Below are 15,839 nucleotides of genomic sequence, written 5' to 3'. Positions count from 1 at the left end.
ACTTAAGTTCTAATGATGTTACCGCTTTTCCTTCACACTCTGTGTTTGATTCCCAGACACCAGCTGCTACTCATGTCTTCACCATTGTCGAGAAGGCCTGTGGTATTACCTCAGTGTGAAAACGTGTCTGCAGTTTCCCGAAAATGGAGTATCGCAACGTTACTTAAAACACCCTGCTTTCAAGTGTTGCTGGCAAGCGGCGTGGGCCTTATTATTTATTTAGGAATGCTTTGTCAGGAGGAGAATGCTTTTTTGTAAACATGAATCGCCTGGCTCTTTCACTGGACTTTGGCTTCTTGTTCCACGTCATTGAAACATTGATCTTCGCCTATTTTGCTTCCATCGCGTTGGCTGCCCCGCAGGGCCTTTTCCCAAGGCTGGAGAATGTGGGAGCTTTCAAGAAAGTGTCAATTGTGCCAACCCAAGCAACGTGTGGGCTCCCAGACCGAAGCACTTTTTGCCACAGCTCTCCGGCTGCCGAAAGTGTTCGGTTCTGTGCCCAGAGATATTGCATTCAGGATTGCCCACACAGATCTTCACCCCCAAACTACACGGCCCTTCTGTCAGCAGGCCTCAGGAGCTGTGTCACCATAGACAAGCATGACCTGCACCCCAACTCCCCTCGCAATTCGACAAGTCTTCTTTTCGGAAATCACGAGAATTGCATTTCTTCTCCTCCTTCTCCAAGGCTGGCGGCATCATTTACTTTAGCCGTGTGGTTGAAACCCGAGCAAGAGGGTGTAATGTAAGTAGTACAGTGAGTGTAAGCTTTCCTAGACTCCTAAAAATCAGTTGTCGTGAAGGTTATTGCAACTCGCATTCCAGACTAGAAATGAAATTCATGCGATCGAGGACCAACTCCTATTTTAGAGATCCTCCTCAAGATTTCATTCCGAACATTCTTGATTTGAATTTTGTTCTCCTTTCCAGGAATGAAGGGAGCCCTCAAAAACGAGGGTGTTAACATGGTTGCATTGCGGTCAGTCTTGTTTAAACCACGTATTTCTTAGTAGTTTAACTCCACCTCCGTCTTAGCCGATAGAAGCCAAACCAGGCCCAGTGAGTTTTAAGGTATGAGGACTAGTTATAGAAATAATTGATATTTTCAAAGTCCTGGTCTAAGTTTGTATAAATAACCTGCTCCTACTAGAGTGTAAAACTTTCATTCGGCAAATAACTCTCTGAGGGTTTAGGACGGAGCTTTATTCATCCTTATTTCCCCAAGAAAAGATGTTTGTTTGACTCCCAGGAAATGCCCAGTGACATAAGTTGAATAAATGAGTAATCCTTCCATCTCTGCAAAGATGCAGCTTTTGGCTCTTTACCTCGTGGTGCTTGTATCTGTTCAGAAATATATAAGGAAGCATGAAAGATCCTCAAAAGCTTTTATGCCATTGATCCCACTAGAAATGCCTTCATTGGGGGCTTTCTTAACATCATCTGTTGCTCGTTATATAATCACCTGTTTTTCATTCTGTGACTAGTCTCTAAAGTTGACACCTAATGTGTTTCCCTTACGTGTCTAGAGTCAATCTGGAACTTGGAATACGTAGGGTGGTTTGGAGGCCTTTTTTTTGGCTTATCTTTTGTCTTCCTGCAGGGCTCTTGCCTCGTCTCCGTGTGACGTTTTTCTTTGTGTGAGAGTGTTGGCCAAATATCTAAAAACTTGTGAAACAACCCAGGAAAGTCTTATAATCTCATAAGCAAATAGGACTTAAATGTCTTTGGTGTTTAGTTTTAATTTGCCCAGTGCAAGTTGGCATATTTTCTTTTTCTTTTTCTTCAATTTGGAGGAAAAATCATCACAAACCGTTAATTCTATTTCTGTATCTCCCCTAAAAGAAAACCCTGCTTTCTTACTGTTTGAAATGTCAGTAAATCTGACTTGCTCAGTTTATGTAACTGGTGTAAAGAGTCTTAAAAAACTCTCTCTTAACAAAGATGGGTGGAACAAAATATTTCTTCCAAGGGATGTGTGTCTACCAAATTCATCTTCTATTAGTATCATTTTATATAAATAAGACAGACGTGTTTACTGAGGCAGTAGCACATAGTTTACAGTTTTGAGAGTTCCATGCATCAAGGTCGTTTCCATTCTCAAAACTAACATACCTATGGGAATTGGGGGAATTTCGGGGTGTTTGCACTAGATAAGTAAAACAAACAAAACATGGATTATCCAATTATTGTTTATCCAGGAACAGAATAAATCCAGTCCCTAAATATTTTGCTACCTGCCTTCCTCTCACATTCATTATCTACCAAAGCTAGTATGTTTACAAGCAAACAAAATAGCAAGGAAGATAATCAATAACATATTAAGAAATGCATTTTCAGTAAGCTTGGGGAAATAAGCCTGCGTTTGGTAAATACATTCTTGAGTAATGGTCAAATGCTAACTTGTAGATTGAAACTCAAGAAAAACAAATAGAGGCAATTTTTTCTTAGATATTTAAGACCTAGAGTCATGAAATAAAGAGAAACTCTTTCATTCCAGTTATTTAGAAATATCCACCAACTGAAGGGTTAAAAAAAAAATCATAGTAGGATTTCTATAAAACTTTACTTTATATAGAACCTTTATGGCACCTAAACCTATTTGCCTAAAATGTATACTTATTCTTTTAACTTTTTCACCAAATATATGTACAAAATATATTCAAATACTGGCAGTGAAATAGTGACTATTAAGTGTTGTCCAACCTTATTCTTACCTCTTAACTTTGGGAAAGAATAAATGCAAGTGAGGAGACCGTTTGTGCAGAATGTGCTTTTTAAGGAACGTTTTAAAACATCGTTAGCAGTAATTCTTGGTTGACCCTGTCTTACATTTTCCTCATTGGTGCTTCCTACTCAACCTGATCACTAACCATCATTTTTCAAAGGTCTGCTATATACCAGGCTATGCTTCTATCCTCAGAAAACTCACGATCAAATGTGAAGACCGACCAATTGGCGTTATTAGCAAGGCAGCACAGTATGTTGAGCACAGATGAAAACCCCTTTGCTGACTCTGAGCAGGGAGGGTTCTGGGATCAGATATAATCATGGCGATTTCTGGGCTGGGTAGGAGGCAACCCGATGAAGAAAGGGACCAAGACTCCTTTCCTGCAGTACCTGATGGAGTTCTCCTCCCTGGACTATTCCACCTTCTTGAGTTCATTTCTAAGTGACACAGGCTGATGACCATCTTTAAATAGCTAGCTATCTGGGGAGATGTTGATGGCTATTGTCAGTGATATTTCTCGAAACAGCAGATCTTTGGGAATAATCCACACAGAAGGCTACTAGCAGGCATTCATAATATTCTATATTCTTCCAACAAGTGGAGTTGCTGGTTGAAATGTGCTGGAGAGGAGTGGGGTCTAAATGCATACCTGTTTCTTAATAGACATAGAGTGGACAGAAATACACAATGATATAATCAGTATAAAGTAAAACTTATACTGAACATACGTTAATATAGAAAATAAAAAATAAAAGTGACATGCCTATTTAAAGGGATGGAAAAAGATGAGGATAGAAGTGATTTAAAAAAGTAATAATTTGATAGCTGGCCTGACACAAGTCTAGAGATTTTCTGAAAATTCTATTTTATAAGAATGTTATTTCAGTGTGTTCTTAGGCGATCGGATGATCTTTCATCCAAGATCATTAACATTCTCTCAGTGCCTCAGTTGGCCTCTATGGTCAAGGTGAGCTAGCCAGTCATTTTACAAACACTGGCTTTGGCTTCTGGCCAGTGATGAGGAAGGAAGTAAACACTAACAGTGGTCCATTTTCCGTCTCTCTGTGGGAACTAAATCAAGCAGTTTAGAGCCCTCCTTGGGCACTAAATTCCCTTTAGATTAAAACAAAGAAGAAGAAAAAAGAAAGATTTGCACTGGTGACTCCGTACCTGGGATGTGTATTGTGCCGCTTCCTATAAAAGAAATAGCAGAGGAACTAATGAGCCAATCAGCTAAATGTTAGTTTTGCAGGATGATTCAACCACTTTAGTTTCTGCCATGAATGTCTAATAAGGGTGTTGAGGTTCTGGGGCATATGTTATAAATAAGAATTCTATTATTATTATTATTATTTTTTTAAATAAAAGGGCTCTTTAATTGGAATAAAGCTTGCTCTCAATATAATGACATCCGGGCACTTGCTCATAGCACACCCTTTTTAGTGGAGTGTTGGATCAGTCACACCTCTGTGACTGTACAATGCCTTAGCACATCTTGCGGGTAGATGCTGACCTTTTCTTTTTCCTGGTTGCTTCCTAAGGTGTATCATAGAAAAGACGGTGGATGGGCAGACTGTGTTCAAACTTACAGTATCGGAGAAAGAGACCATGTTTTATTATCGCACAGTAAACGGTTTGCAGCCTCCAATAAAAGTAATGACACTGGGGAGAATTCTTGTGAAGAAATGGATTCATCTTAGTGTGCAGGTGAGTCAAATAAAAAATATTTAACATTTGGTTAAACACAAGGACCTATCCTCTTTTCTTTCCTTTAAATGACATCTTCCCACAAGATTTTGGGCAGTGTCTTCATGATTTCAAGTATATGTTGTAAATGACAACGAAAGGAAAACAATATTTAAGTGACTTAATAATGCATCTCTTGATATACCAGCATTTTCCCGCCCCCTCCCACCATTCAAAATTGCTGTGAAAACACCCACAGGAGCTTAAAACAATGCTCTTTGGAGTAATAATATCCTCAGGAAATTTTTGTTTTATTTGGTGCATATATTTTATTTTGTTCAAAAATGAGTGAGGGCTTTTCTGGTATCCAGTACTAATTTTACTAGTCACGCCAGTGTTAAAACCCCTGCCTGGGTTATACAGCTGTCTTTTGCACATAGCATCTGATGATGTGAATAAAATTTGGCTGTTGCATTAAAACGCTGACCTTAGAACTAATGAACTTTACACATCAGACAGTCAACTGTAGTTGTCAACCACAGTTTGTATTAACCTTAGAAGCTGCTAAAGGCTGAGATAACTGTGAGATGCCTGGTATTTTATAGTTCCCGGGTATAGATACAGTTTATCCTCTTGTGTCTTCAGGGCCCTGGAATGGCCCAATGCAGCCCAACTCTCCCTTGCCTTCATACTGGAGCTACTGTGTCTGAAGTTCCCAGTATAGACTCTCATAGAAGCATCCAAACAGTGGTTCTTAGAACCCCGTTTGCACTAGGGGACAACTGTACCCTCACTCATTTGATGAAAACAGTCTTTAATTTCTCCCCTTTCCCATCCTGAATCAGGCAGTGAGTAGACTTCCTTAGAGGTTCTTGAGGATTGTTACTTGGGTGTGAAAGTCTGTTTCAGAATAGAAGTCATTCTTGAGGATTTAAATACACTTTGTACATATGCTTGCTTAGCCTGCTTGTAACTGCAGTTCTGCCATGCATTTGCATAGCGGTGTATGAAAAGCCTTTGGAAGAACATTTCAAATGGAAATACAGAGAGGTGACAATGATTAATTTCTATAGGAAGGTATTGGCAAAGTGATATTCAATCAGAGTGCTATGCCTTATCTACTCAGCTTTTAGGTAGGATATGAGTTTAGCAAATGAACTCGGCAGGGAGTAGCATTTCCATGCCACCAGGATTGAAAGGGTGGTCATGTCTGATAACGGGCCTTGTCTATAGTGCAGGATGGGTTCAGTCTGTCAGTCCTACCTCTCCTTTGATCGGTAGTTAGAGGATAGGAGCCTTATGGGTTCTGGATCTTGAAGTTGTTCATTCCACCACCCACAAACCAGTACAACACAATTGGGTTATAAATGTTAAAAATGGGGAAATAGAAACTGCCAAAGAAAGAGAACCTGCAGAGGATGTCAACTCGATATGCTTGTTGCATATTTTTATATCAATGATGATAAAAAAAAGAAAAAATTCTTTTTACTTGCCTTTGCTTTGCCTTATCGGGGAAACTGTGCCAGGTGTTGGCTGGGAGTGGCGCATTGAAAGCTTTACAGAGAAAGTTTACAATCAAAATGCAAACAGGTAACCAGGACTGAATTTCTCTCCTGGAAGGAAAATGCTCTTAGAGTGCTTGTTGAAATCGGCATTATCTTTTCAATAGATGTCACATAGGAGTCCTTTCCTAGTTTAGACAAAAATTTTTTATGAATCTTTAAATCTTCCCCTTTTCTCAAGAAAAGGTGAACGTCTTTATGCTTTAATGAACTGCTTTATTTCATAACTGTTTGACTAGCAAGAGAAACTTGTCCTTTCCAATTTGTGTGCTTATTTATTTATTTATTTTTATGTAAGTTTTTAATTTTTTTCCCCACTCTTTCCCCACATTTTACTTTAAAGCTACGGAACTAAATATTCATAAAACATTAGAAAAACACCATGCAGACTGGTCATTCACTCATCTGCTATTTATCAGTAGATTTTGGCGTACCCAGCATTATGAAAATCTGGCTTCGTTCAACTAAAAATGACAGAGCATTATTTACTCTAAATTGGCGATCTACGTAGGGTTCTCTTATTGGACTCGTCTGAATGTATTTAAGATATTATGAAATGTAGAATTATTCATAGTATAGATGTTTAATAAGGAATGTGCTCATTCCTGGAGAGTTGTTATAAAAAGTAGTGGGAAGGACAAGAGAACAGACGTAGGGACATCTAATTCAGGTCATGTCTCTGTGTAGTCTGAAGTCCACGTGACTCCGTTTCCTTTCTTATGTCATGAGAGGACTGGACTGGATGAATAAAACAAGGCGTCCTTGATCTCTACATAAAAAAGGAAGTAGAGTGTAGAGTGAGGCACAATTTATTAAAGTATGGAAAGCTGTTGAGTCGTGTAGGGTTATCTATGGTGTAAGGAACAGAATTCACTCATTGGCTGGCGTCAGGCATCTGCTTTTCTCTGCTTCCCCGTGTCGTCTGGTGTTTACACAGACACATTTTTTTGGCTTGATTTTTATGGCCAAATTTTGAGCAAATGCAGCTTGTAACTGATTCACTGTATAACTGCAAAAAATATATTCTAATATAAAATGTAGCTTACTGTTGCCTTATTATGTAGTGTATCCAAATTCTGTTTGATTTTGAGATTAGGGACTTCCATCACTTTTGGGTATGTAATGGAACATATAATTGATAGTCTGGTTTTAGTAAAGTTTCAAACTGTAAGTCTGTAATTAATATGTACGTATATTTTCACTCATCCTCCAATATGGCCACAAATCATTTAATTTATTTGGGGTGTGTGTGTGTGTGGTGTGTGTGTGTGTGTGTGTGTTAAAAATGAAAGATCTTTATTCCTGGAATTGGCTCAGGCCAGAATTTAACTTACAAAGGCATAGTGACATGAAATTAATCAACAGATCTGACCTTATACCTTGCCTCACACAGTTCACTTAGTATCAGCTATCAGTAAAATCCGAATTCTAACTTCCCAGATTCAGAAAAAAGAAATGAGTTTTAAATAATTAAATCCCTGGGCAAAAAAGATGCCGGGAAGAGCCAGACATACTAAACACTGGAGATCTAGTTTCCTCAACAAAAATGCTCGATGTTACAGTTGTGGTTCTAACAGGTTTTATTCAAGAACTAGCATTTTGAAGCTTAAACCTGTTGGAATATGATTAGTTTTTAAATTAATATTCATTCAGGGACTTGAATATGCCATGATTGCCAATTTAAATTTCACTTTGGGATTTAATGTATTGGCTATTTCAAATTATATCAAGCTGAAATTCATTGTCATATTTTTTGTACTAAAACTGGAAAAAAATCAATTCAGTCTTTTTATTATCAAACAGGGAACACTGATAGCATTAGCAGATTTTTTTAAGCTTACTTTTCATATTGAGTCAGCACATGGTACAGTTATTGTAAGAGATCTCTTTTGATTTTTTAAAAAAGTTTTGAAATGCATAAAAGGATTTTAGCTGAGCAGTTTGTTATGGATTCGTAGGTAAAACAACCTTGAGGTATATTCATATTTAATTGCATATCATTTAAAAGTAAAACCTCAGAGTTTCCCACGAAAATACTGTTTTCCCTTAATACGTTCTGTATATTTTATAGAACAAATAGCATCAAAGGATCATTAGTTATCGGTATAGTACCCTATAGAAATGATGCTGAAATACAGTAAAACGATTACTAAAATTTGAAGCTTATGAAATCCTGCAACTATGGAGGCAAGAGACCATTTAGCGAGGGGGTTGTTCATAATTTCCTATGCTGTTTTGAAGCCTCCTTGATAAAGTGGCAATTCAAGAGGCACGGATGATTCTAGCTACAATAGTGTGGAAAAGGACAGTTGTGTTCTGCTACAATGAAGGGAAGAAAATGCATGAGTAAATAAAGTTTTAGGAATCGATAGATGAAGAATAGGAGTTTCATAATCATAGTTTGTTCATGAAATATGTTCTTTTGATTTATGTATTCAATCTGAAAAAGGAAAGCTATTGATGGTTCTGGTGAAAAAGAAAATGCAATTTAACCTCCAGTTGTTAGAATAGATAAGCCGAGTCTCTCAATTAATCTCTGGAGTGTATGCCCATGTGCACACTTTGTAAAGGTCTTACCATGTCTCTATTGATTGAGGGAACATAAAACGTCATGCAGCCTTCAGTAAGCTCTACGTCCTGGGATTCTCATGGGAGCACCACCTCCACCCCCCACTTCAAGAAAATCTCAATCCATACCATTTGTTTAATAACTTTCATTGCTTTTAACTACACCTATTTATGTGTCTACATGTTAAACCTTGTTTATTTGTGTTTATTTGTGCAAAGCCTTCTGTTTGTATCTAGCCCGCTGGCCATCACCCATGTTAGTGCAATAGTTTTGATTATGCAAAACTAAGTAAAGATCGATAGAATTAAACAAAGCTTTTCAGAATAATCAGTTAAAAATCATGACGATAATAGCTGTCATCGTTGAGCATATGCGTGATTGTATGTACTGTGTTAAAGGTTGTACATGCTTAATTTTTCAAATGCTGGTAATAGTTCTGTGACATGGGCTTATATTATCTCCATTATAGAGATGAGAAAAATGAGCCCTGGGGAGGTTAAATTACCTGCCTAAATTTAGAGTCTCAAATTTCTCTGACCTTTAATTGAAAAAAAAAAAAAAAGAATTGCAGCGAACCTAGGTCACTGTGAAGACAGATCTAAGGAGTAATTAATTAATTTTTAAAGTTCTCCAAATCCTCCCCAAAATGAACTGAAAAAAAAATTTGTAAAGTAAATATGCATTAATTTTTTACATTTGTGTGTATTTGTAATGTAAATATTTATAATGCCTCATATATTTACCTGATTTGTACAAATAATTTAAATCAAGATAGTTTGTAACTCTATCCCTCATTGATACAAATGGTTTAAATATACAAAGAACATAATTTTATATAAAGTTACACTCAGTATCTCTGCGGTTCATGGTAGTCAGGAAAGACTGCAGTGGATTAAAGACAGAATATTCCACTTAACCCATTCTAGTCCCCTGATAACCTGATCCATGCTATCTAGAACCAAGCCTTGTTACGATACAGTAGAAACAAGAAGTGGGGATTCTTCCCACTTGATTACAGAGAGAGGTAAAACCATCCAAGTAAAAATTGATTATTTTCTGTGCAGTTTTGCATGTGCATTGAAAATACACTATTTAGTCAGAAGGCAAGGCTTTTATTTTTGACATTTTACTTAAAAATCGCATAACCCTAGGAAAGTCATGTAACTCTTTGAAATGTTAGATCCCCATTCCAAGTTGGAATACACACAGTCTACTTAGCGTATACCAGATGTGACATATGCAAACTACAATGTCTGATAAAACTCCACTACGATGGAACTAACAGTCTAGTAGGAGGAAAAGACAATCAAATCATCACACCAAAAAGCAGAGTTATAGCTGTGATGTGTTCCAGGGGACCATATGAGGACAGCTTGGCAAAAGCAGTGAGGTCAAGGAAGGCATATTTGAGGAAATTGTATTGGATATGTGTATTCGTTTTCTAGGCCTGCCCTAGAATAATTACAAACGAGATAACTGCAAACGGCAGACCTTGTATTCTCTCCGTGGTGGAGGCCGGAAGTTGGAAGTCCAGGTGTCTGGGAGGCCAGGCTCTTTCGCAGACCCACAGAGGGGTATCTTCCCTTGCTTCTTCTAGCTTCCGGTGTTTGTCTTACCTGTAGACTCTCCGCTCTGTCTCTGTCTCCATCATCACGTGGCCATCTCCTCCCGTGTGTGTCAGTGTCCTCTCTTTTTATAAAGACCCCATCACGTGGGCTTAGGACCCAACCTAATGCAGTAGGACTTCAACATAAGTCGATCGCATCTGCAAAACCCCCGTTTCCAAATCACGTCACATTCACAGGCACTGGGGGGTCAGGACTTCCATCTTTCTTTTTGGGGGACACCGTTCAACGGATACCTATGCATTCAAAAGAAAGCCTTGTGTTCAACTAGGCGAGAGAGTAGAGAAGACAATTCCGTAGTGCATAGCAAGCACAGATATGGATCACATATACGGCGGTGGTCCCTTAAGATAGTCACGGAGCTGAAAAATTCCTGTCGCCCAGTGACGTAGCCGAAGTGACTGTGTAGCACAGGCATGACTCACGTCTTCGTGGTGCCGCTGGTCGAAAAGCACAGCTCAGACTATTCCAGCAGTAGCGTAGGCGATGCCATCCAGGTTTGTGTAAGTGCCATCGGATGTTTGCACGGCGGCAGAATTCCCTAAGGACCCGTTGCTCAGACCATCCCGTTACCATCCTGCCCTTGTGTGAAAGGGAATAGTCGCCTATGAGAAACGGAAAGGCCGCTGTGGGTAGAGTGCGGGGGGCAAAGCCAACAGCGGATGCGATGGAGCCAGTGCTCAGAAGCTGCTGTCTTGTAAACAGCACGGTTGGCCATGTTCACATGTTTTCAGCGGGACTCGGTTGCAATGTTTTAGGCAGAAACCAGGAGATGGGGGAGGAAGGAGAAGGAGGGAAAACACAGGACCTGAGCAGACGGTGTTTTCATACAGACAACATTGGCTGCAGTGAAGGAACACAGGTTGCATCAGAACAAAGAAGGGTTGTTTCTATGTTACCCTTATAGCCCAAGCGAGGTACATCTACCTTGAGCTACAATAGCAGGAGTAGATATGCAGAGAAGGGATCAGCCTTGAATGCTGTTTGGGAATGAAAATCAAAGGGCTTCTTGATGGAAGAAAGATGGAGGTTAAGGGAAAGAGACTTGTTGATAAATCTCAGATTTCTGGCTTGGATATTTACGTGGATAATGGTTCCATGTGCCCAAAATAGAAACACTGGAAGACAATCAGATTTTTGATAGTACATGTGAGCTAGACTTCAGCTCAGGGTGATAATTTTTAACTATAGAAATCATTACCATGTTTCCCCAAAAATAAGACCGGGTCTTATACTAATTCTTGCTCCAAAAGACACATTAAGGTTTATGTTCAGGGGATGTCATCCTGAAAAATCATGCTAGGGCTTATTTTCTGGTTAGGGCTTATTTTCGGGGAAACACAGTAGCATCTTGGATACACTTAAAAATATTCTGATGCCCGTTCTCCACTGTGTCTGGGGTGGGACCCAAGCCTGCCTGCCTGCCTTCTTCCTTCCTGCCTTCCTTCCTTCTTTCCTTCTTTCCTTCCTTCTTTCTTTCCTTCCTTCCTTCCTTCCTTCCTTCCTTCCTTCCTTCCTTCCTTCCTTCCTTCCTTCCGGTTTTCGCCTATATTTCTTCTAAATGTTTTACAGTTTTATATTTTAAATTTAAGTCCATGCTCCATTCTGGGTTAATGTACAAGGTGCAAGATTTAGATCAGGCGGTGTTTGTTTTGCCACTGGATGTTCCAATGGCCCAGAAACACTTGTTGAAAAGGGTATCCTTCCTGTTTATTGCTTTTGTACATTTCTCAAGTATCACTTGGGTATATTTGTGTGGATCTATTTCTGGATCTCTGTTCTGTTCCATTAATCTTTGTGTATATCTCTACCAGGACCCCATAGTCTTGATTATCATGAGCTGTAATATCTGGCAGAGTGACTGCTCCTACTTTTTTCTTTCTTTTTTTTTTTTTGCATATTTCAGGGTCTGGGCCTTTCCATATAAGTTTTAGTGTAAGCTTGCTTAGGTCTTCCAAATGTCTTCTTGGGATTTTGATAGGAATTGCATTAGATCTATAGATCAACTTGTGGAGACTAGATATCATGTATAGACTATGTTGAATCTTCCCATACACGAACATGGTACATGTCTCCATTTATTTAGGTCTTCTTTCGGTCCTTCTATTTAGAGGCATTTTGTACTTATTAGCATACAGATCCTGTACATGTTTTGCTAAGTTTACTCACAAGCATTTCATTTTCTTTGGAGCGGTTACAGTTGGTCTTGTGTTTTAAGTTTTGGTTTCCACATATTTATTGTTAGCATGTAGAAAGGTTATTGATGTTGGAGGGTTAATCCTATATGTTGAAACCTTGCTAAACTTACTCATTCGTTTTGGAAATTCTTTTGTCAATTGTCGGGTTTTCTGCGTAGGCAGTCATGTCATCGACAGTTAGGAGCACTTTTATTTTTTTCAGTCTGTATGATTTTCTTTCTGTTTGCCCCCTTGTTGCAGTAGCTACAATTTCTAATACTGTGTTGAATGAGAGTACTAAAAGCAAACATCCTTGTCTTGTTTCTAAGGTTAGGGAAACAGCTTTCAGTCTTTCACCATTAAGTACTATGTTAGCTATAGGTTTTTAATAAATGTTCTTTATCAAGGGAAGAAAATTTCTCTCTATTCTTAATGTACTGAGAGTTTTTATTATGATGAGTGTTGGATTTTGTCAAAGGTCTATCTGCATCAATTGATGTGAAAATATAATTTGTCTTCTTTAGCTTGTTAATGTGATTGATTATACTGATTTTTTCAAATGGTGAACCCAACTTAAACACCTGGAATAAACCCCACTTGGTCATGATGGATAGGTAATACCTTTTCTATGTTGGCTGGATTGCATTGGCTAATTTTGAGAATTTTTACATCTGTGGTTCATGAGATGTATTGATCCATCATTTTCCTTTACAGGACTATCTTTTGAGTTTAGGTTAATGCTGTCTTCATACAATGAGTACGGGGAGCATTCCCTCCTATTCTGTTCTCTTGAATAGATTACGTAAAACTGGTGTTAATTCTTCCTTAGATGTTTGGTGGGGGAAATGCCGTCCTGACTCACTGAGTCCCACTTCCTCGTTCAGTGTCGCCAATGCTGCAACACTATGAAGGTATAGCTCCTGCTGGGCCCTGACAGGGGTCCAGGGAAAGTGGAGTGCTGACTAGCCCTGCCAGTACCATCTCCTTCCATCTTGTAGTTACCAGGTTGGGGGAGAGGCTCAGCATCTTGCTAGGCCCAGGTGATACAAGCCTGGTAATCGGAGTACAGACTACATCAGCCCGATAGGGGATGGTGGTGCAGCTCTACAGTCACCCTGGCAATAAATAGTACATTGGAAGGGGAGTCAGAGTGCCACCCTCTTCTATGGAGTAGGGGATAAAAAATAAGCTTTACTCATTCCCACCAAAACGACCCTTACGATTCAGTGGGAGGGTTGCCTTCTTCCACCAAGTGGAGAATGGCAGATGTGCCCCTTGTTTGGTTTGTCAGCATCACCCTGCAGGGAAATTGGAACCCTGCCTGCTTTCGTCAGGAGGAATGGAAGATGAGCTCTCTGCATGGTCCTGTCAGCGCCACTGTGTAGGGGCAACAGTGCTGCCATTTACTTCTGCTGGGTGGGAGGGTGGGGTGAGATTAGCCCCCTGATGGGCTCTGCTGGAACCTTGAGAGAGAGAGAGAGAGAGGGCAGACAGACAGAGAGAGGTTTGTCCATTGGTGTTTGTCTAAAGTAGAGCAGATATTTCCAAAAAGGTTTTCTCTTTTAGGCCTCCCTTTTCCTGGTTCTTTATTTAAGAGAAGTAGACTTTTCTTGGAACATATTTTATCTTTGCCTGTGTCAGTTCTAGGAGAGATGCTTCTGGAATGCTCTGTGTTGGATATATGGGTAGTAGTAAGAAAACCTAGGGGATTTACTGCCATGTTGTTCCTCAAATCCTGAGGTCCCTAAGGTTTTGCCTCCTCCTTCCCACCTAGAAGCTCGTCTTATACTTGTTTGTTCTGTTATGTCTAGAGATTCTTAATTGTGGAGAGAGGACCTGGAAGGAATAGGGCGATTCCACCTTTGTCAAAATGAGAAGTCACGGCTTTATAAATAGGACCCTGTCTACCATTTTTTAATGCTTGTTGTTATAAACTCTTCATTATGTTTAAAGCACGTTGGCTAAAATGGTGAGGAGTGAGAAAGAGTCCTTCATAAAATGAATTGGATGTAGGAAAAAGGAGAGGGAGAAGATACGCTGGTTAGATACTGCCACGTCAATTCTGACAAACGCAGACGTGGTCTTACTTGTACATAAAAATCTGGTGTAAATTGCAGAGGTGTTGGGGTGTACTGGCTAATTATAAAGTGCTTATGAGAAGCCTATGATGAGTTCAGGTTCTCTTCATATTTTTCAGCAACTGTTTTGTCAAACTTGAAGATAAAGGTAGGTTGAAATTGTTTCTGAACCAAATATCACACTGGGCGTGTATACAAAAACCAGTAGGCCAACAAGTTGTGATTTTGGTTTATTTTGCCTGTGGGTTATTTTAACTACCATTGCTGGCAGAGAACCATGCCTTTCGTGTGGGCAAGTAGAAGATTAATTCTCAATTAGAAACATAGGCTTGAAGCAAGGGCAACATTTAACGTGGCAGCAGTGTGTCAATATTTCAGCTCATTTACTGACCATGCGCACTTCAGGGGAAAGAGAAATTGCTAATGTTTCATGTTAAACATGAGAATGGAGCAAGGGGAGATAATGCAATGTGTACTCTTGTGACTTTCTGTTTCAATTAATTTGGGCAGGTTTGTCTTTTTGAAGCAATTTTGGATGTTGGAAAGATACTTGCGAACCCTCAATACTTGTTTCTGTCTGTGTTAGACTTCCTGTCACCTTGTCTGATTTGTGAATGGTGGAAAGTAGCGTCGTTATAATGTACAAGCAGTTGTCATTACTTGGAGATCTCTTGACTGGGAGTTTCTTGTGTTACTATATGTAACTGGCTCATGTAGTGATTAAAATAATAAGCAATGCTTGATCACGTCTAAAATAAATGCCAAGGATAAATTCTTCTATTAATTAGTTAGAGCTTAGCCAAATTAGCATCTGTAATTATGAGCTGTTGTTAATTTTTGTTGTGACCTATTCGATCTAGTGTCCTAAATCATTAACATCAGTGTAACTGGACATTACTCATAGGTGATGTACTCTTTTAATCATGTACAGTGGAAGTTTCTATGGAAAATGTACACTAATAAATACACATTTGAGATACTGTTTCAAACAGAACCGTAGAAAATTCAAGTGGAATTTCAGATTGAGTTTAAACAAAAGTGTATTAGGTGTTCTTACCGAGCCACACATTGAAATCCAGAACTGTGTCCCTTTGCAGGGCAGTCTCTGAGCCAAGGTTTGCTTCCCCTCTGACTCACTTTTGTATGTCTTTCTGTTTCCTTAAGTCCCATTACATTTCTATTACCAACTTTTGACATGTTTCTTAAACTGGTGCCATCTTGGTATGACACGTGACAAAAGTGCTGTTACTGCCTCTTGATATTGAGAAATCTAATGTTTATGCACGTATCCATGGAGTAGTGGAAAACAGAATCAGTAAAATGGCTCAAAATTACCCCAAGTGTGGATTTCGTTTGTGCTCACATTTTTATTAACATATGTCATGTTCTTGAGTAGATTCCTTGTTTCGGGACA

At 39.2% G+C, this 15,839-nt stretch overlaps 1 protein-coding gene across 1 annotated transcript in view; it reads left to right on the top strand.

The window, feature by feature from the left end:
* Positions 1-260: 260 nt before the first annotated feature.
* The window catches only part of USH2A (usherin), a 559,517-nt gene continuing 543,938 nt past the window's right edge, over positions 261-15,839 (top strand). Inside the window, exons 1-2 of the mRNA XM_033099662.1 lie at positions 261-745; positions 4,270-4,435. Of these exons, the coding sequence (XP_032955553.1) occupies positions 261-745; positions 4,270-4,435 (651 nt within the window). The remainder of the gene's footprint in view (positions 746-4,269; positions 4,436-15,839) is intronic.

Source organism: Rhinolophus ferrumequinum, chromosome 27 (genome assembly GCF_004115265.2).
Source record: "Rhinolophus ferrumequinum isolate MPI-CBG mRhiFer1 chromosome 27, mRhiFer1_v1.p, whole genome shotgun sequence".
Classification (NCBI taxonomy): domain Eukaryota; kingdom Metazoa; phylum Chordata; class Mammalia; order Chiroptera; family Rhinolophidae; genus Rhinolophus; species Rhinolophus ferrumequinum.
The sequence above is the reverse complement of the archived record's forward strand: the minus strand, read 5'-3'. Positions and strand labels throughout refer to the sequence as shown.